A 21,951-nucleotide genomic window follows, 5' to 3' on the forward strand; every position below is an offset into this window, starting at 1 on the left:
AACGCGGGATCGTGGGACAGTTTTTGTAGCTGCTGACTTTTATTTTTTTTACAGAGTGAGTAGAACTTCGCTTTAATCTGCACAGAAAGAAAAGCAGTGGAGATATGGCAGTAACTGTCCATGGTGCTGAAATTAGCAACACTGTGAGGCCAGCAAAGAGCAGTGCACAATAAGGCCTGTAAAATCAGGGCAGCTGCAAAGCAGAAAAACAATATCATAAACAGAATGAAAACTATGCCTTATAAAACACATGACAGCCCTTTATGTCCTTTTCCTTGGAAAAGAAGACACAACCACAATGCAATTGCAAGAATAGCATATCAGATATTGGTTTTAATTAGCCTGGCATAGGTTTTTTAAAAAGTAAGAAGAATAACTGATTGGAGCAGGCATTTTCACAGTAAAACGACATGTCCTATTGCCTAGTCATTAAGCTTAATTGTTTCTTTAAAGTTCTGCATGTAATGAATTATGCCTTATCCTGCCCATCACGCACCAGAGGGAGTCTGTAAGTGTGAACTGTCTTTGGTATTTACATAATGCATATGAATTAACAGAAAACAAACATTTCCCAAGAACCTATCTATTCAACAGAGATCAGCATTCCGCTTCCCACTGCTACATTACAGACATGGAAACAAAGCTCACCCCATAATTATTACAATCGGATTGTACAAACGCCTATAGATCTACCAACAACGGCTTAGTGCAAAGGACTTTTGCTTTGGACACAATTTGAATGCATTGCTTAGGTAGCGCCTCACATTACTATAGTTTTGTGAAGATCTAACGGAGATTATGCAGAGATTACACATTGAGGATACAACCTGTATGACCAGACTAAGGCTCTCAGACACTGTAAGGTATATCCTTCTATACCATGGGTGCATACTTTTCTAAATTTCTTCCTGAGCAGAAGGAGCAGCATATGTGATGCTGATGCCGCCATTCTTGACCAGGGTTCTGCTCAACATTAGCTTCCTGCAGGGGTTGCCAGGGATTCTCTGACCTGTGGCTGACTGACCTCCCATTTGATAATGCCTGCATATTTCTGGGGCCAACTCCACTTGGCAGAGCTTGCTGCATGGCATCAATGATATTTCTAGATGCCTGTAAGAGTGGCATTCTGACCAACACTGTAAGTGGGATATTCTTGCAACTGGTCAGCAAAGTAAAGAGCATTTATTCCCGATTGTCAATTAGTTGGTTTTAGTGGGATTTCCCCCGCCAACACATTATGAAGCAGTTTACAGAGTACCTGTTTACCATGCATGTCTGTCCTTCTCTTAGAGGCATAAACAATCTAATCTAGTAGTATCATAAGCACATCATCCTTTACATACATCCCCCGAATGGCTCATTTGCTCATAAACCAATTTACATGCTTTTGGACTACGAAGGAAACTACAGATTCTGGCAGAAACTAAACCCAAGGATCCAACAGTGCAGTATGCTAATACAAAATATCAATGGTAAAATGAGTTCATATCTTGCAAATGTAACATGCACTTCAGTGGTAAACAATATGATTCGACCACATATTGTGTCATGTTAAATGGAGCCTCTTGTACATTCATTTGAGCTCATTAGCTAACTGCTACAAGTACACATGTGATACAGAATCTTCAATCAAAACAAGAGAACAAAAGGGAACGGCTTGTAATACTTGGTTATTCCTCTCCCACCTAGTGTGAGTAATGCCTCAGCCTGCAATCATTAATTTAAGCATTTACTAGATATTAGGTTTGTGGTATTGGTAATACAAACACTCGAATCACAATCTCCAGCCCACAATCATTAATTTAATAGTGCATTAGATATTAAACATGCAGTATGGCTCTACAGAAACCCAAACTTAGGTTTCCCTTCAACTACTAGAGAATTTGATCTAACTACTCATTTTCATGTAGATAAGTGATAGTTGTTACTACCTCTTTTACATTAATCATGAATACAGTTAGTAGTCTAATCACACAGTCACATGTGTGTAACTAAGGTCAACAATGTTTCCAAGATTTCAAAGGAAAGGGCCATCTACAAAACCTCTATCACAAGAGAAAGAGTGCCCATCTTTAAATTGTATCATCAATGTTTACTTTTACTTCAACAGAAGACAAACGACTGTTGTAATAGTGAAGATGTTGCCCACAGCAACAAACATCTTCCATAATTTACTCTTGAAGGCTCATTTGTAAAACTAATTACAGTCTTTATTGCAGTCTGTGCTCTGGAAAGTGAAATTCCCTATCTCTATTTGTCCTGGTGACCAGTGCCAACAAGTCAGAAAGCGATGGGAAATCCAAAATTTTGAGATGTCACCAGAACAGAAATAAAAGGAGAAATCTTCCAACAGATAAACATCATTTAAAAAAAAAAGATTTTCTCCCACAACCTGTTGTATTTACAGGACATGAAGTGAAGAGAAATCACCCTATCCGACACAATTACCAAAAAAAAAAAAAAAAATCTGACATGATAGATTACATATGATCTGCAGCTAACTCAACTACAAGTTAGATTGGCAAAATATTGTATACAATTCATTGTTCATCATTCATTTTATCACCAGCCCATACTGAAGATGATTTCTGAAAAGAAGAACAGTATATACTGCACTTGTCTAGTTCTGTAGGATTGTCAGGCACTTCACTAGCTACGGGCTGTGTGTCAAGTCCTGTTCTCCTGCACTAGACACATCCATCCATTAAATAAAAGGTCTCAGCACAGGCCAAGGCAAAACAAGCTCACAGCAGAAATTGAGAAATGAAATGTGTGCAGTACATCGCACTTCTTGAAGAAAATATAAACAATACCTTTAGTGTTACGCCAATGACATTAATGGCCTCTATAACCTGAGGGTGATTGGTGTGCTCTACTAGCTCTTCACAGATCCAAACTCCAAGACAGCAGATTGCAATGCACCTTAAACACAACAGTGTAAGTGTAAGAAACACAATGACAGCAAGAACAAGAGAAGAATGCATTAATGGAACATTGGAAACATCAAAAAACAAAGAATCTCTAAAAGGAGTCACATTATAATAATGAACACAGTGAATCAACAATTAGGAACTGCAAGTGAAGCGATTTAAACAAACATCAGCACATATGTAAATAAATTTACCAACAAGGGCAGATTTTAAAAAAATTAAGAGAACTTACAGCAGTTACTGATCACAATCAATCTTTAATTTAAAAGATAAAGTCTGATTCACTACTATGGGTAACTGTTCCACTGTTGATCCAGTCTCTTTAAGCAGTTTTAGTAACGGTTCATGAACAATATGTCCAAACTAATTTTTTCCATTAAAGCAGAACTCTGGGCACAAATATTGCATCCTTGTAAAAGTGCACTTATGCCCTAAGGAAATTGTTCTTGTTTCCACTGATATCTGGGGGTTATTAAAGCCATCCTTTTGTATGATAAAGTGCATTGTCCCCTTAATTTCTGTTATACAAGACCAGTGGCCATTATAATCTCTGTTACCCCCGGCCACCGTTCTTGTAACCTCCCCGCTGCAGTACTGTAGACGGCAAGTGGTGACTTAATTACGCATGACTCACCGTAGTGGTCACAGACAACCGGTCTTATCCACCCAATTTATCTGCGTCTGCACACATACCCACAGACCTCAGCTCCGGCCCGCACATGCGCCCATTGTGTTATACATTTCCCTTAGTGTTATGTGAAATGTAGTTCTTTTTCCCCCTGAGGAGGTGATGTGTGGCTATATCTCAAGTCCTCCTCCTGGTGCCCAGAAGCAGAGAAGCTTTCTGTGGAGCGCTATGATGTTGCAGTGCTATAAACTCACAGAGATCTCAAAAAGCAAGTCCTTTTCTTTTCAAATTTGGCAGCGTTTTATTTGTACCAGCAGAGAGAATCTTGAAAACAAAATTTAGCAGGATCCTGGAGTGCAGCTTTAACAGTTTCATGTGATGTTTAACCACAACTGTAGTTTTGTAATGGATTCCTTCAGAGACCTAAAACCTGCCCTGGTACATCCTCATGTTATGTGCAAATCCTGTAAATTTGCACCATTGGCCTCAATTGTGCTTATTTTACTATAGCATCAGTATGCCTTTCTAAATTGTATACTTAAAATTGCAAACTGTATTTTTTTGCAAGCCTGTGCTCTGTGCAGCTGGTTGGCTATATGTCTGAAGATCAGTGTTACCTTTTAGCTTTGAATTGACCATGTTTTTATATTATATTCCCGAAGTATGCCATAAAGGACGATTTACAAAAATAAAACTGAGGTTTTCTTAGGTTATCTCTTACCTAGCAGCTTCAATGGGCTCCTCTCTGGCATTCTTCAATAAGCTGTTAACTAAGAAACTCTAAAGATAGGAGAAAAATAAAAAAAAAAAATTACTACTATACATGTATCTACCATAATATAAAAGGCAATTTAAGAGAAACTCTAAAACATGACACAGGTACACTCTTATATACTTTTGACCAATTTAAGCACATTTGGGACTGACAGTGAACATGGTAATCGTGATTTTTTTGGGCGATAGATATATAAAATTCTAACTTGGACCAACATTAATTGGGATAATCACTCAACTGTGAATCATATAAACCCAATCATTTAACATTTTCCACTTTGTAAAAACAACAAATGTTATATATACAGCACTTTTTCTATGAAGAAGTCTAATATCCAAATGCTGGAGAAGATTAGCGATTTTTTTAGTGAAACCTGAAGAGCTAAAAAAAACAAGCAGATATGGCAAGCTAAATGTAGCTTAGCTAAAAAAATATTCAAATCATGTCAGATTTGCTTAATTTAATACGTTTATATTGTAATGCGATGAGAAAACTGTTAAATATATATATCCTGTATAATAATAAGTGATAGTTGTCTTACTGTTTGCTTTCTGTGTGAGATCAGTGGTCACACCCTCTGCTGAGTCATCACTACAGCTTTGAAATCAGTATGATGTGGAAGATGTAGTGGTGACTCAGCAGGGGACATGTCAGACCACTGTAGAGAGACCAGTAAGCTGCCCCATACATGGATCGAAATTAGGCCAGTACAGCAGGGACCTGTGCATAACCAGCCTGTCAGGTTGCTCCCGAGCAATCAGTGCTGTAGTCCGCAACACTGATCAGAGCATTTTGATGATGGGGAAAGCTCCAAACTGTCAAAATAAAATACCACAGCAAATGTGTGGATGGGGGAAATGAGGCATCTTCTATTGTTCAACCCACTGGTTGAACGAAAAAAAAAAAAAACATAATGAAAGGTCTGTCTTACTCTCACACAGAGAGCAGCGGGTCTGGGAAGAACTTTATGCTGAGGCTTGTAAACTATATTTCAGTTATCAGCTACTACATTACTTTTCACTGACTTTATTTGAATACTTTTATTTGAATACTTTTGAATAAACTACATTTGAACTTCAAAATAACTGTTATATTGAAAAATTACATATTACTGAAATATGGAGCAAGACCTTCTCTTTTCTCTCTTCACTCAATGACTAAAAGTTATACCTTCCTTACCTTTATATCTTTGTCTTCTATGACAATATCATTTGCTCCAGCTGAAGCCTCCAATAAAGAGAGATCTTTGTAAGTGTTTGGAAAGCACACAAGTGACCCAAGAATTATCTGAGCTTCCAGCCGTGGTGCCTGCAAAAGGGGTGGCAAGGTCAAATCAACACAAGTGCAACTGAAAATATATTCGTTACTTCATTGTGGTATAGGTTTAATTAACATGCTATATTTAATTGTAGCTTTAACGCAGACTATGACTTGTAATGTTCTTTTTCTCTGCATTGCTTCTCTCTTTCAAAAGTGGATTTTTGCAGGACCTGAAGGACCTTACTCCTGAAGCTGGCATCACGGTAAGGCTGCAGTGTTTAGAACCTAGAAAACATGTAAACAGAAGACCAGGCAGCAGCTTTAAAAATCTGAGAAGCAGTTCCTCAATGCCTAAAAGGCCAAGAGGCACTCACAGATCTAGTAGAGTGTGCCTCGATTCTTAAGACCATAAGCTTGGATGTTGGTCTGCCTGAGTCATGTAAAGATGGTGGAATGAGAAGCTGATGCACGGGGTCCATCTCAAATGACAAAAAAGGAATGAGTCTTCATTAAAGAAGTAGGGGCTGAGATCTACACTCTGACAGCTTGAACCAAATCCATAAAATGTAGAAAAACTTCCTTTTGGTGAATTGGAACCAGACAAAGATACGAATAAAAAAACAATCTCTATGTTGAGGTGAAAGGCAAAAACTACCTTAATCAAGTAGGAAATCTTGGACCTCAACACCACCTTGTCCCTATGCAAAATCAGAAAGGTTTCTTTGAGAGATAAGAAACCAGTTCCGACACTTGCTTTAAAGAGGTGATAAAAGCAAAGCTACCTTGTAGATGGGCAACAAAGAAACAACCCCCAAAACAGGAATGGTTTTACAGAGGGGGGGGCGGAGCCTGGCCATGGCGGTGTAGGTGAGCACAGTGTGAGTGCTCTCCGATGCCTCTGCACCGCCTCGGATACCTGCAGGGGTAGAGCCAATGTGCCAGAGACCTACTTGAGTGTGGTTGGGTCCGGAGCTGAGCCGGCGGCCCTGGGGGCGGTGGAGAAAGGGAGGACTGCTGTGATGGGACTCGTAGGAGGAAGTTCGGCCTGAAGAGTGGGGCTGCTGGGAAGATGAGGAGACGCGGCGTGACCACGTGGTCAGCCGCGGAGGAGTACTGGGAAGGGGTAAAGCCGGCCGGCGTCCGAGGTGAGAGGAAAGATGCCGGTGCGCTCCCCCCCAGTGCATGAGTGATACAGCATACGGACAGCCTGCTCCCCTGGTGAAAGAAGCCTAAGCACAAGGGAGTGGGAAGTGATCTGACGGAGGAGAAGCCCAGAGGAATCCCCCTGAAGAGAGCAATAGAAGCTTGAAGTTTTTTGCTGGTGGCCTGTGCTGTCTCAATGGAAGAAAATGCAAAGAGAGGGTGAGTGTGAGCAGCTTGGGCTGGCCAAATTTGCATAATAGTGACTGCTTGCTTGAAGGGAAAAGAAGAAATGTGAAGGGGGGATTCCCTGGAGGAGTTTTGAATGAGTTAAGGAGAAATCAGCAGCACTAGAAGGAGAATATAGCGGAAAAGTGGACGGGCACGATAACAAAAAATATACATCTCAAGGAAATGTGACTCCAGAAAGGTCTCAAGTTGTTGGTGAAAAAAGTGAACTGGAAATGAGCTTGGAAGGTAGCCCTAGGCCCTCCCTGCGAACGAAATATAGTAGTCAACAACTAATAGAAAATTTGGAGATGAGAGAACCGGAAAGTGAATTACAAGTACCGAATAAGAAGGAGATGGCAGATATGTTTAAAAACCTAGAAAAAACAATAAAGTAAGAACTGGTAAATATATGGAGTGACTTGGGGTGGATGTTATTGAGGGTAGAGGAGACGGAGGACAGAGTTAAAAACCACGCCCAAGATATCTCTGATTTAGAAAAAAGGACAATAGGTATCCGGAAAGATAAAAAAAAATTGCTTTACAAGATGGAGGTACAAGAAAATAGAGATAGGAGAAATAATCTCAGGGTGAGAGGAGTTCCAGAGCTTGCAAAGGGGGAAGAAATATGAGGCCTTATCTGTAAAATTATAAACTCCATAATGGACAGACCAGAAACAGAAGTAGTTAACCTGGAAGGTGTTTTTAGAGTAGGAAGCATTCAACAAAGAAGTGGAATAGAGAAACCGAGAGATATAATTGTCCAATTCCAGAAGTAGGAAGATAAAGAAGAGATTTTGAAAAAGATTAAGGGAAGATCAAGTATTAAATATGGAGAAATGAACATACAGATTTTTGCGGATTTAACATCAGAGACAATATGGAGAAGGAGATCTTTGAAACCCCTATTAGAGATGAAAAAGCAGAATGTGGGGGGAGGGTATTAAGGTTGTCACCCTGCATGAAGGAAGGAGTAATAAAGTCAGAGAGAGAAGAGGAGAGGAGAAGGTAGAGAGGAAAAGAAAGAAAGAGATATAAGGAAGATGGAAGAGATAAGGTTTATAACTTATAATGTAAATGGGTTGAATTGTCCAGGGAAAAGGTTTGGATTATTGCAGGAATTACAGCATAGAACAGCTTCAGTGGTTTTCTTGCAGGAAACGCACTTTGAATTAGAATCAAATGTTAAGTTGAATTTGAGATACTATCCAAAATGGTATTACGCAGATTCCCCAATAAAGAGAGCAAAGGGGGTAGCCATAGGATTTGCAAAAAATATAAGGTTTGAGCTGGAGGATAGAAAGACTGATCCCGATGGGAGGTTTTTATTCCTGAAAGGTAAACTACAGGATATTGAATGCACAGTTGCTAGCATTTATTGCCCAAATAAGAAGCCGGAGAAAATCTTGAAAGGAGTTTTAGGAAGACTGATGGATTTCAGGAAGGGATATTTGATAGTAGGTGGAGATTTAAAATTTTGTATGGAGCCAAAATTGGATACAACTTCTTCTGTACAAAGGGAGGGGAGTAAGTCCCTGAGATCATTGAGGAAAGTGATAAGGGAATATCAATTGGTGGACAGTTGGAGAATTATGCCCATGAAAGATAGAGACTATATCTTTTTTTCAAAGGCCCATGAGACGTATTCTAGGTTGGATCATGTATTGATAGATCACCGATTAATTGAATCTTTGGTTAAAGTAACAATAGAGGTAATATCCTTCTCGGATCACGCTCCGGTCATGGTGAAAGTGTTATGGGGAAGGAGTCCCCCGGGAGGTTCGGAATGGAGGTTGAATGAGGCCCTTCTTTTGGATCAAGAAACTGAGCGGAGGATTGGGGAGGAGATTAGGAGATTCTTCGAAGAGAATGAGACAGGAGATGTATCGGTGGCTACAGTTTGGGAGGCGCATAAGGTGTATATAAGAGGAATCCTTATCGCAATTGGGGCAAAAAAGAAAAGAGAAAGGAGAGAGAAAATTAGTGGGCTCCTAAAGGAATTAGCTGAGTTTGAACAGATGCATAAAAAGAATATAACAAAAGAGATAACGCAGAAAGTAAAAAAAAGAAAGAAGAATTAGAGAATATGATGGAAGAGGAGAAGAGGAGAGTTTTTAATAAAGTGATATGTGAATGGTATAGATGGGGTGATACACCAGGAAAGTTTTTGAGAGCTTTGAGGAAAAAGAAGACTAGGAACTATATAGATAAAATAAAAAACCCCAAGGGAGAACTGGTTCACTCAACTAAAGATATTGCGAAGGTATTCAAGGATTATTATAGTAAACTATATAACATTGCCTCCCATGACTCTATAAAGAAGGATGGAACAGCAATTATTGAAAAAAGAAGGTTATACTTAAAAAATGCAGGTCTACCGAAATTAAATGAAGAACTTCTGAACTCCTTAGAGTCTGACATTACATATGAAGAAATAAGGACAGCATTGAAAAACTCCATGACGGGTAAAAGTCCAGGGCCAGATGGATACACTGTTAGATATTATAAAAAATATAGTGAGTTGTTAATACCTAAATTGAAGTCCTATTTTAATGCCTTCGGGGGAGAGATGGAAATGAGACGGGAATCCCTGCAGGCTCAGGTGGTCCTTGTTCATAAGGAACGAAAAGATGTCTCCCAGTGCTCAAGCTATAGACCAATATCGTTATTGAATACAGATACGAAGCTATATGCAAAGATTTTAGCAAACAGGCTGAAAGATTTAATGCCCGAGTGGATACATGGGGATCAGGTGGGTTTTGTCCAGGGGCGAGAGGGCAGAGATAACGGGTTGAGATCTTTGTTGCTCATTCAGAAAAGTAGAAAGGGGAAGACTCCGGTGGTGGTGCTTTCAGTTGATGCGGAGAAGGCATGATGGAAACATTGGAGGCCCTGGGAGTTGGAGCTAGAATGAGGGTATGGATAGGAAAGTTGTACAAGGACCCCTCTGCAGTGGTTATGGTGAATGGGGAGATGTCTGAATCTTTTGAGATGACACATGGAACAAGACAGGGCTGTCCACTGTCCCCATTGTTGTATGTTTTGTCTTTGGAGCCTCTGTTGGCAACAATAAGAAAAAATTTAGATATAAAGTGAATATGGATAGGAAATATAGAACATAAGGTGGCCGCTTTTATGATGGAAATCCTAGGATAACGCTCCCTAATTTAATGAGGACATTGAAAAATTATGGGGAGTTGTCAAATCTAAAATTCAACCCTACTAAAACAGAGATACTAAATATAAATCTTCCAAACAATGAAAAACAGGTGATACAAAGGGAGTTTCCCTTTGGAAAGAGAGAGAACTAAAATATTTAGGGGTAAAACTCACTTCTTCATATAAAAACCTGTATAAATTAAATTATATAGCAATGTTAAATGAGATCAGAGAAGAATTAAAGAGATTAGGAAGAGGAAATCCGTCCTGGTTAGGACATATAAACTTGATAAAAATGGTAATTGTCCCCAAAATCCTGTATAAATTCCAAATGGTCCCTATCAAACTTCCAGAGGTATATCTTAAGTTAATTAAAAAGATGATAACAAGGTATATATGGAGAAACAAAAAACCCAGAGTATCCTATGAAGTGTTAAGTAGAAACAAAGAAAAAAGGGGATTGAGAGTGCCAGACTTTAAAAGATACTATAAAGCAGTAATTTTAGCTAAAATATTTGATTGGACATATAATTTAAAAGGGAAAAGTTGGGTTACAATTGAAAATTCACTTAGTGGTAATAATTTAAGTAAGAGTATATGGGTGCCAACACAGTATAGAGGTTTAAAAGAGAGCACGAGTGTGCATACTTTAAATGTTTTGAGAGTGTGGGATAAAATGCACAAACAGATGAAGTGGGATTATAATTCCTTCTTGATGCCATTGAGGAATTCAGAATTCTTTCCGCCAGGTAAAGAGGAAATTTCAGGAAAATGGATTAAGAAGGAGGATGCCCAGTTGAGAGATATAATGAAGGGGGTAGAATTGAGATCTTTCAAGGATTTGGAAAAGGAAGAGGGAGAGATTTTCACTAAGATAGATGTGTGGAGGTATATTCAATTAAAATATTTTGTTGGGAATCTTCCGAAGCCCTTGAGATCTAAAAAAGATTGGAATTTGTTTGAGAGGTTGTTGGAATCACAGGAAATTGGGAAACACGGCACAGCTAAAATATATAAAATTCTCACTGAGTTAGACACAGAAAAAAAATTAATGTATAAAGAAAAATGTGAAAGGGATTTGGGGGTGGAGATCAAAGAGGTTAAACAGAAAAAAATATATAGATTGATTCATGAGAATATAAGCTTACAAGAGGTGGAAATGAATTATAAAGGTTTGATAAGATGGCACATTACACCGAGTACAGAACATAAGATGTGTGGGGAGAAATCACCTTGGTGCTGGCGGGGGTGCGGAGAGATAGGCACAATGTACCATATATGGTGGGAATGTCCAAAAATTCAAGTATTCTGGAGAAATGTAGTACATCAGATCAGGATGATTACCGAAATAGATGTTAGTCTGGACCATGGTATCTGCCTTTTACATAGTACAGAATTATCAGTAAATAAATATAAAGAAACAGGTGTATAGTACTATTTAAATGCTGCTAAAAGTCTGATTCCCAAGTTTTGGCGTAAGGTAGAGGCCCCAAAAGAAGAAGATTGGATAGATAGAGTGGATCAGATTGGTAGGATGGAGAAACTATTCTATATGCAGGAGGATAGGATGGAGAAGTATTTTGTGAAATGGGAAAAATGGGAAGAGTTTAGATCGAAGGTGAAAGTTTGAAGAGGTGACTTTTGTAAATAGGAATACTCTTCTAGTCTTTTTGTCTCTTGTCTTGGAGTTGATGTTGTAGAGAAGTGCGGGGTGGTTAGGGGGTGGGAGTGGGAGAGTTGTGGGGGGGAGGGAAAAGGGAAGGTTTTGTTAGGGGGGTGGATGGGGGTAAAAAGGGAAAATATTGTGAATGTTGGGTTTTATGAGATTGTTAAAAAGAATTGGTATTGTTGTTTTTATTTTTCCTATTATCTTGAAAATTAATAAATATTTATATTCAAAAAAAAAAAACAGGAATGGTTTTACAGGTGAGGCCACTGACATTTTTTTCCTTACTCATTTTTTCTGACTGTTTTTCACTAGTTTTGCATTTGGCTAGGGTCAGTGTCACTACTAGTAGCATGAGGCGATACCTGGACCCTACAGAGGTTGCACAGGCAGTCCAACTCCTCCAAGACGGCACATCAATACGTGTCATTGCCAGAAGGTTTGCTGTGTCTCCCAGCACAGTCTCAAGAGCAAGGAGGAGATTCCAGGAGACAGGCAGTTACTCTAGGAGAGCTGGAAAGGGCCGTAGAGGGTGCTTAACCCATCAGCAGAACCGGTATCTGCTCCTTTGTGCAAGGAGGAACAGAATGAGCACTGCCAGAGCCCTACAAAATTACCTCCACCAGGCCACTGGTGTGACTGTCTCTGACTAAACAATCAAAAACAGACTTCACGAGGGTGGACTGAAGTCCTCTAGTGGGCCCTGTGCTCACTGCCCTGCACCATAGAGCTCGATTGGCATTTGTCAGTGAACAACAGAATTGACAGGTCCACCACTGGCGCCCTGTGCTTTTCACAGATGAGAGCATGTTCACCCTAAGCACATGTGACAGACGTGAAAGGGTCTGGAGAACTCATGGAGACCATTAAGCTGCCTGTAACATAGTTCAGTATTACTGTTTTAGTGGTGGGTCAGTGATGGTCTTAGGAGGCATATCCATGGAGGGATGCACAGTCCTCTACAGGCTAGATAACGGCACCCTGACTGGCATTAGGTATCGGGATGAAATCTTTGGACCCATTGTCAGACCCTATGCTGGTGCAGTGGGTCCTGGGTTCCTCCTGGTGCACAACAATGCCCGGCCTCATGTGGAGAGAGTATGCAGGCAGTTCGTGGAGGATGAAGGAATTGATACCATTTAATGGCCCCCAAGCTCACCTGACCTAAATCCAATAGAACACCTCTGGGATATCATGTTTCGGTCCATCCGACACCGTCAGGTTACACCTCAGACTGTCCAGGAGCTCAGTGATGCCCTGGCCCAGATCTGGGAAGAATTACACCAGGACACCATCTGTATTCTCTTTAGGAGCATGCCCCGATGTTGTCAGGCATGCATACAAGCACGTGGGGGACATGGACTAGCCTGCTGCATCATTTTTCCATTTTGATTACGTTCCTAAAGCATTACCCAGTCCATATCAGTATAGATATACAGCATATTTTTCCCCATTGAGATCTGAAGTGTTTTCAAAGTGTTCCTTTAATTTTTTTTAGCAGTGTATGAATAATGTGCTTGTGTCCTTCACTGCCCAATTAGATATAGATACCCAGCAACCTTTTGTAAAGAGTTAGCTCCCAGTGCTTGGTTCAATTGGATCACTTACAGGGTCTTCAGAAACAGGGCAAGTGCTGGGGTGATGCCAGTGGCTCTGGACCCCGAAAGCTTTCCACAGCTAACTTTTATGGAAACTGGTCTGGAAAGCACCCTATGGAGGAACCAGTGTCTGAAGATCACTGCTAGGCTATCCCTAATGTGGTTCGAACATGAGATTCCAAAGGCCAGGCTGAAGACAGCCTCACAGGAATGCAGAGAAGAGAGAAGAGTTCATATTGAAGGTAAAAAAAAAATGAAAGTAAAAAGGTGCTAGCAAAAAAAAAAAAAAAAAAAAAAAAAAAAAAAGGTTAGTTTTTAGATTAATAAAAAATGGGTGAATTAAAAAAAATATAACATGTTGCAGAGAAGAGAAACCTGCAGGTGGTGAGTACATGCAAGTTTTTGGGTAGGGGTTGCGGAATGTGACCTTGTTTCAGGTTACACACTAAATATGGGTGTAACATGAAACATGGTCAGAACTGTTGACTTAGCCTTTACCATAGCAGAGCAGAAAACCAATGGTCCAAAATGTTTACTAATGTCCAATCCTCCTCTAGGCAGCAGTATAACACAAAGCTTGAAGACTTCCTGTGTCCCTCAATGGACGAGGGAGAAATATATTTTTTTTATACTGGAAAGCTATGTATGCTTACATAGTTAAGAACCCAAAGTTTGGCCTCAGGTGATATACAGAGACAAAGAAAATCCTCCTACATAAGTTGTACCCTGCTTATCAGCAGCTCTCTCTTCTCTACATCTGTTCAAAGTGCAGAATTTACACAGAATCTCTCAGCTCTGAAAAGCAGGGGGCTGGAAGCTAAAGTTGCACTCAGTGAGGATAGCTCTAACAGTTGACTGGAGGGAGGTGACCCCCTCCTCCCTCCACACAGCACACAGAAACAGAGCTGAGGCTGTTAATCTGCTGGAGGTCCCTCCCCATTACCATTTTTATCTTGGTGACAGGAAAACTCATCCAAACTGACTCATGCTAATAGCAAAGGAACGAAGCAGCAGACAAATAAGACACTCAGTGCTCTGGATTAAGACAAGTACAGAGGAATATGCTTTGATCATATTTCATGTCTGAGGTTTACAACCACTTTAAAGCATGAAATGTATATTCTTAAAAATTTAAATATTGTGTACAAACAATGAAAGCTTTGGCTGGGACAGAAAAAAGTGACAGAAGATAACATGCCACTCCACAAAAAACTTAAGAGTTTGCAGAATCCTACTGCAATTGAATATGAAATAATTGAAGCAAAGACATCCATAGATACAGAGGGCTAGCTGGACACAGACATTCTCTGACTACCATCAGGCAAAGCTACCTTTTAAAATTCTCCATTCACATATACGTTTGGTTTGGAATTTACAAGAGCTAGGGGTGGAAAGAGCAGACAGCTCTGGCACCAGTTTATAAGTGGGGGGAAAACAGCAATCAGGCATAATTTATACCTGTATTTTCCATTACAATATGGTTGGGGCTGTCTAAAGGTACTATAGGCATAAAAAGGGCTGAACTGAGATATGCTCATGTGATCTCTATGGACACCTTATACTCACCTGCAGTTTTTGCTCAGCCTATATCTTCATATAAAATGTTGAAATACAGGCAAGCAGCTAATTACATAGATGAAATTCATACAGTACATGGGAGCCATTCTAACAAACAGAAGTATAGTAGTTCAGTACAACTAGTCTTCTGTTTACACACATCAATCAGACAACATAGTTGTCTGTGACCTCACTTCTCCTCACTTTAAATGAGCAAACCAGACTCCAAATCTGCTACATGAACAATGAAGTATTAGCACATTGATGAGTACATTCCCAAGTCCAGTAAGAAAAATTTCACTGTCAAGCAGCACAGTTAGGTCCTCTACCACAAATATAGCGGCTGTACAACTGGGCAGCCTGAATCACATTTGTTGAGACCACAGAAAGTCAATGGAATTAAATCCGACAGAACATGTGTAGTGGATTTGCAGTGACTGATAGCATTGGTGACTTGCTGACTAGTATGTTTCCCTGGAACTATACTTGATGGCTAAGGGGTGATTCTTGCCAACAGCAACAAAAAGGAGTTGCAAAACCTAGACATTCTAAATTAAATATATTTACACTGAACAGATTGTCATAAACATGTCCAATGTACAGTTAAGGCCTTTGCCTATACGTCTGTGCAAAGAAGGTAATTCTAGAAGAGGTTGGTTACTTTAGGCTTCAATGGCTGTGAGCCTACAGGCTCCTGTATTGTGCATATATTTAAACTTAAGTATTATTCATAATGTATTTCCACATTCTAATGCCTCAGGACAGGAACAGCGCTGTAAGGATCACATTAAACACCGCAGGTATGACAGCGCACACATGTACTTAACCGCACTTTGATAGATTTACTTCCAATCAGCCTGTGTCGATATGATTTTATTTCCGGTTAGCCATCTTCTTGATAATTATTTCTGTGGTGCACAGAACTGGCGAGCGCCTGAGATTACAGTGACTGATTACAAGTAGTACTTATGATGGGAATTATTCTTCCCACGAGACACAATTAACCTTTCTTTGGTCTGCAACAAGTTCCCCCCCTATAATTCTCCCCACCCTTGAAACCCACAGTTGATTACCTCATGTTATTCTCATACTATTCTGTCAGTAATATCGAGACAGAAAAGCTTACAAAAGTGGAAAAGGGCAACTAAAAATAGTGCAGCTTAGAGATGCTGCAAGAATAATGGAGCTTTATGAGCAGAAAAATACAAGGAATGCTGCTGCTGCTTCATCTCTCAATCATATCCAGCCCATCTTCTTGAGCTCCATATTCCCTCTCTTAGCCTGGTAAATTGCTACAGAGAACAAGACAAAGCATATGCTTCAAAGCTGATTTTTCTCCAGGGAAACATCATTCTCAATAGGCTATTTGCAGGCAAACATCCAAAAATAATAGGGAAACTAGATTATTAGTTTTAATTTTATTCTGTACTGTTGATTTCTGTTAAAGCTGGATGGCTCTAAATGACAGGCATCTAGGTGGATTTATAGAGTTTACTTAGCAAATACTGTATCTCTGAACAGGTTCAGATCGCAAAAATGAAGCGATAAGTGGCTGAAACAGGGTTGATTAATTTTAGGCAACTTGCTTTGTATCTAGGTTAGTGCTTACACTGAGCAAACCTGAAGACCAGCTGATTGATCATGAAAAGGAATTTTATACTCAAACACATATGTACACTATTCAGCAGAGTATAACTTATTTTTCCAGACTTGCTTTTAATGATCATAACTTAAGCAATCTAAGCTTCCTTTGATTGCCAACCACTAGAGTTAATCCAGAAAATAAATAAAAATTGTGAACAAATAATAAAAAAGTATATTAAAATATAAGTAATAGAGTAAGAGCCATAGTCTACAGAACTTTAAACGTTACACATTAAAAATAAATAAATACAAGAATAGCCAAAAACCATTATAGCTTTTAAACAGAACCCTTCAGGTCCTGATCCCCACTCTTATTTAGTACATACTTAACACTCAGGGATAGGTTTGTGTGCTATTATTCGCTTGTATTGTTTTGCTGTCAGAGCATAAATGGAGCTAGATGTTAGGCTGTAAGAATCCCATAGGGCCTGTGTCCTGTTTCTTGACTGAGCTCTGGGATAAAGGACTGAAAATATGTACAGGCTGCTGAAAGAGAATTTCAAATAATCTTGAAATATTTCAGGTAAGTGACAGCACTATTGTTGTATAACTCTAACTAATGGTATTCATTTTAAACCAACATTTGTATACTAGTGAATATCCTACTGTTTCCCCAAAAAGTTTGCCATTTGTTATTTTCTCATTATTGTAAAACTTTCCACAAAGTGTGATGGTATTTTTTTCTTTAGCTTGGTCACCTCTGACACAGCAGACATGTCCCGCAGCCTCAGGCCCTTCAGAATAGCACCTTTCTAAACCTTGGCATTTTCAGTCCCCTTTATTGAACAAAGCTAATGAGGCTGTGAAACCAAAGACTACACAGTTCCTGCCACAATATTAGTGAAGATATGATTTGTTAAACTTCAGTTCTTTGATGAAACACCTCTGCAGAAGCAGCGTGTCATCCTATCCTACAATTTCACACATCAGCTGCCCTGGTATCTTTTTCCCCTGGAGACCAGTTTCATGTTGAACTAATGAGCTGACACCTGTTAGAGTGGAGAAATCTGAACCTTGTTAGCGACTAGGCTCTCTCCAGAGAGTGTGCACAAAGAGCATTGTCATACTCACCTCTAACATGTCTGTACTGAGAACCTTGGCCGCAGCTGTGATAAAGTCTCCTATCAGCATGGTGAAGCCGGGCAGGCTGAGGAAAAAGAAACTGGACGAGCAGTGCTTTATGACGGTATTCACAATATTCTGAAAAATAAAAAGTATTTTTTTTTTAAACTCAGTCCTCAGACTTTGATTTTAATTGCAGTTTTTTTAAAATTTTATTTTATTAAACTCTTGCAATGCAGAAGTTACAGTAACACAAAGTATAAATAGTACAAAAACAGGAAAGAACAGCTCCACCAAATATGGTAAAATGTACATCAAAAATTTACACTGAAATGCATAACCAAAGGCTGACAGATAGTGAGAATACCATTTTTCAGAAAGGGTAAAGGGAGATAATAGATTTCAGATAGTAGTATTGTCAGTTAGTACACTGGGAATAATTGGACTTGTATGGTGTATATCAAGGATGGGGAATAGAAGTTGCTGATGAGTAACTGGTGGAAAAAGAGGGCTGAGTGAGAGATAGAGAAGCAAATTGGGGTTAGAAAAGGGGGTAGGGATGGGGGCACTCCATCATGGTTGAAGGAGGATTGAGGTAGTGTCTTCTTTGACCCAATCCAGAAACTCAAAACATAGACCAAGTTGTCCAACTGTGCAAGAATTGTTCTTTTCTGGTTTCCTGAGACAGATGTTCCAAGTCCCTAATGGAGTTTAGTTCGGTCACCCAATCCCCGAGGGAATGTGTAGAGGTCGATGTACAATAACAGGGTATGACCGTGACAAGAAAATGCCTGAGGACATCTCTTGTTTGCAGATTTAAGGGGTCCAGGGATCGTGGATGGGAGGGCTATCATGGGAGATGTTTGGACAGGAGTTCCCATGAGCTTAAAATATACACTACATTGCCAAAAGTATTGGGACCAAAGCATTAGATTCAGGTTTTCCAGTCACCTCCATGGCCACAGGTGTATAAAATCAAGCACCTAGGCATGCAGACTGCTTCTACAAAAATTTTTGAAATAATGGGTCGCTCTCAGGAGCTTAGTGAATTCAAGTGTGGTAACGTGATAGGTTGCCACCTGGCCATCTGTGAAATTTCCTTGCTACTAAATATTTCACGGTAAACTGTTAGTGGTATTATAACAAAGTGGAAGCAACTGGGAAAAACAGCAACTCAGCCACAAAGTGGTAGGCCACATATAAAGACAGAGCGGGGTCAGCGCCTGCTGAAGTGCACAGTGCGTAGAAGTCGCCAACTGTCTTCAGAGTCAATAGCTAAAGACCTCCAAACTTCGTATGGCATTCAGATTAGTACAACAGTGCATAGAGAGCTTCATGGAATGGGTTTTCATGGCCGAGCAGCAGTGTTCAACGTTTACAATGCAAAGCATCGGATGCAGTGGGCTAAAGCACGCTGCCCCTGGACTCTAGAACAGTGGAGACGTGTTCCCTGGAGTGATGCATCAGGCTTCTCTGTCTGGCAACCGATGGTCTGGGTTTGGCATTTGTAAGAACAGTACTTGCCTAACTGCACTGTGTCATGTGTAAAGTTTGGTGGAGGGAGGATTATGGTATGAGGTTGTTTTTCAGGGGTTGGGCTTGACCCCTTAGTTCCAGTGAAGGGAACTCTTAAGGCGTCAGCATACCAAGACATTTTGAACAAATGTACAAATCAAGGTCCATAAAGACATGGATGGGCGAGTTTAGGTTGGAGGAGCTTGACTAGCCTGCACAGAGTTCTGACCTCAACCCAATAGAAACCCTTTGGGATGAATTTGAGTGGAGACTGCGAGCCAGACCTTCTCATCCAACATCAGTGCCTGACCTCACAAATGCGCTTCTGGAAGAATGGCCATTCCCATAGACACACTTCTAAACCTTGTGGACAGCCTTTCCAGAAGAGTTGAAGCTGGTATGGCTGCAAAGGGTGGGCCAACTCAATATTGAAACCTACGGACTAAAACTGGGATGCCATTTAAGTTCAAGTGCAGGTAAAGGCAGGCGCCCCAATACTTTTGGCAATATAGCGTAGGTCAAATAATCACATTCCAGACTGTCCGGATGCAAGGGCAGTCCCACCAGTTATGGAACATGGTGCATTTAAAGGCATGACACTGCCAGCAAGCATCAGAGACCATGTGGTTAAAGTGACGGAGGACCAAGGGCCACCTATACCACCTAGTTACAAGTTTTAAACCCTTTTTCTGTGTCTTTGTGGTCAACAACATGTTATGGGTCAGGATAAAGCACGTTTGCCAGACTGATGGGGAAACAGATGAAGTTCCTTTTCCCAATTCCGTGCATAAAAGCAAAGGTTTGGATGAGTGGCAGCCAGGATAATAGACTATAGCTGGGAGATAATGTGTTGGTGGGTCTTTCTGAAGAGCCAAAAGAGTGTGGTTTAGCAAGTACATCCAGTAGCGTAGAAATAGATCAGATGTAATATTTGCAATTTTTTGTAATGACAATGTGAATAAATTAAACCTGAAGACCCAAAAGAATACAGTCAATTTTATACAAATGTATTACAGCTCAAAATCTATGCTTGTAGCAGTTGAATTCCTCCTGTTCATGGACTAATTAGCTCCACAACAGAATACGGAATAAAAAACAATATTCTCTGCATATACTAAAAGCAATGTTTGACTTGGTAGACTATTCATTCACAGGAAACAGTAGGTGAAGCCTTGTACGGCCACACTGTTTTCAAAAAGTGACAGGGGGTGCAGGGAGAAGATCCCTCACCCGTTGTCCACAGAGCAGGGAACGCTGGCATAGGGAGATGGATGTGCAGGAGCATGTTACAGCCTAAATATGGGTATAACATGTAACATGCTCCTAAAGGAGAACTTATCCTTTAACTTAAAACAAAAATGTAATGTCCTATAGTAACACTAATTACATTTACATTTTTTCATTTACATTACAAGTTCACAAACTGCTCTGCATACAAAAAATGACACCTTCATATATTGTCTATGACAAAAAAAAGCTGTATAAGCCAACACTGTGCATGCACTGGCTAAGTATAAGATGTTAACAGCCAATTTGAATATTCTAAATTAAAGCATGAACCCAAACACAAATGTGTAATGTATTGAAGTTTACTAGTCCTTAGATGAGGTGGCTGCATTAGTGTTACATTTTTGGGCTTTTTTTTCTATTTACTCCTAATTATCCTGCGAATAACAATTTCTGTCCTAAGGGGCTATGCTCGCTCACTACACTGTATCTATGGAGGGAGACATTGCTGTCAGCCAGGCATGATTTCAAATAGGTCTTCTCTCTATCTCAGTTACATTGGGAAGGGGGGATTAGTAGTTTACATAAGAGAGAAACTGTAAAGCTGGACATACACAGATTACATATATAAAATGGCTGAAAGTCGATCCAGTGGTGGCCTCATAAGCAGAACCCAGTTCAACTTACACCCCGATCACATCAAAACCAATTTTGAAATCCTGCAACTTTGAAAAGATATCTGACACAGATGTCTATGCAAATCGCACCAAAAGTAGTACATGCACTACTTTAGAAATCGGTGTGGCTCCGACCGTGTTGGAACCGCATCAATATAACCGCTCCGATATGACCATGGGTGAGTTAGTGGGGAAATGCCTCCCACAGCGCTATTGCCGGCAGGGGGGGGGCATGGGGAGCCTTCCAGGCCAGCAGAACACGATTACTGCTAGTGACTACGGCTGCTGGCAGCATTCGCATGTAGAAAAACCTGACAGGCTGGTTGTACCCAAGTCGATCAATGGATTCACTGCCCATACATTGAATCAGCGTGCCCATAGGCTGAAGGATCGAATCTCGGCCAGTTCAGCATTTCAATCCATTTGTGGTCAGCTTTAGATTATGTGCATGACCAGTATAAAACAGTGTTTTCAATTTAGCAAACGTGAAGTGAAGATCAACAGGTATATTCTGTACTTTTAGAAAATGTTCTTAACCTGAGAAAAAAAAAAAAAGAAGAAAACTAATGTCGCCACCACATTTACCTGTGACATATCGCTTTTTTGTTTTTGGGTTTAGATGTCCTTTAAATGCCACTAAAGTGGTGATGCAAGTAACCCCAGTATGCCTACAGTAGTCAAATGGAAAGTCTAAAATTTTCAATGACAAAAACTAAGACATTATCTGAAAGATAGTTGTATAAATACTCTTTTCTGTAAAGAAAACAAGCACTGTAAGCGAACACTGATACAACCGAACATTTTGTTCCCTTTGGAACACTAAGGTAACTGAGTTTATTCTGTTTATTCCTATATTTGTGTTTACCACAGCTAGGCACCAGCAGC

General features: G+C 40.0%; 1 protein-coding gene across 4 annotated transcripts in view; it reads right to left on the reverse strand.

Annotated features, from left to right (window-relative positions):
• RALGAPA2 (Ral GTPase activating protein catalytic subunit alpha 2) overlaps nucleotides 1–21,951 on the reverse strand; it is a 489,478-nt gene that overhangs the window by 225,295 nt on the left and 242,232 nt on the right. For all 4 annotated transcript variants that reach the window (XR_016314086.1, XM_089686528.1, XM_089686527.1 and 1 more), the window contains 4 exons: nucleotides 17,657–17,785; nucleotides 5,513–5,641; nucleotides 4,280–4,338; nucleotides 2,814–2,922 (listed from right to left, as the gene is read on the reverse strand). Coding sequence is in view for 3 of the 4 variants with exons in the window: in XM_089686528.1 (XP_089542654.1) it covers nucleotides 2,814–2,922; nucleotides 4,280–4,338; nucleotides 5,513–5,641; nucleotides 17,657–17,785 (426 nt within the window). In the remaining variant the exon portion in view is untranslated. The remainder of the gene's footprint in view (nucleotides 1–2,813; nucleotides 2,923–4,279; nucleotides 4,339–5,512; nucleotides 5,642–17,656; nucleotides 17,786–21,951) is intronic.

This window comes from Staurois parvus, unplaced genomic scaffold, assembly GCF_062004578.1.
Source record: "Staurois parvus isolate SC_StPar_1 unplaced genomic scaffold, SC_StPar_1.0 ptg000401l, whole genome shotgun sequence".
Taxonomy (NCBI): Eukaryota; Metazoa; Chordata; class Amphibia; order Anura; family Ranidae; genus Staurois; species Staurois parvus.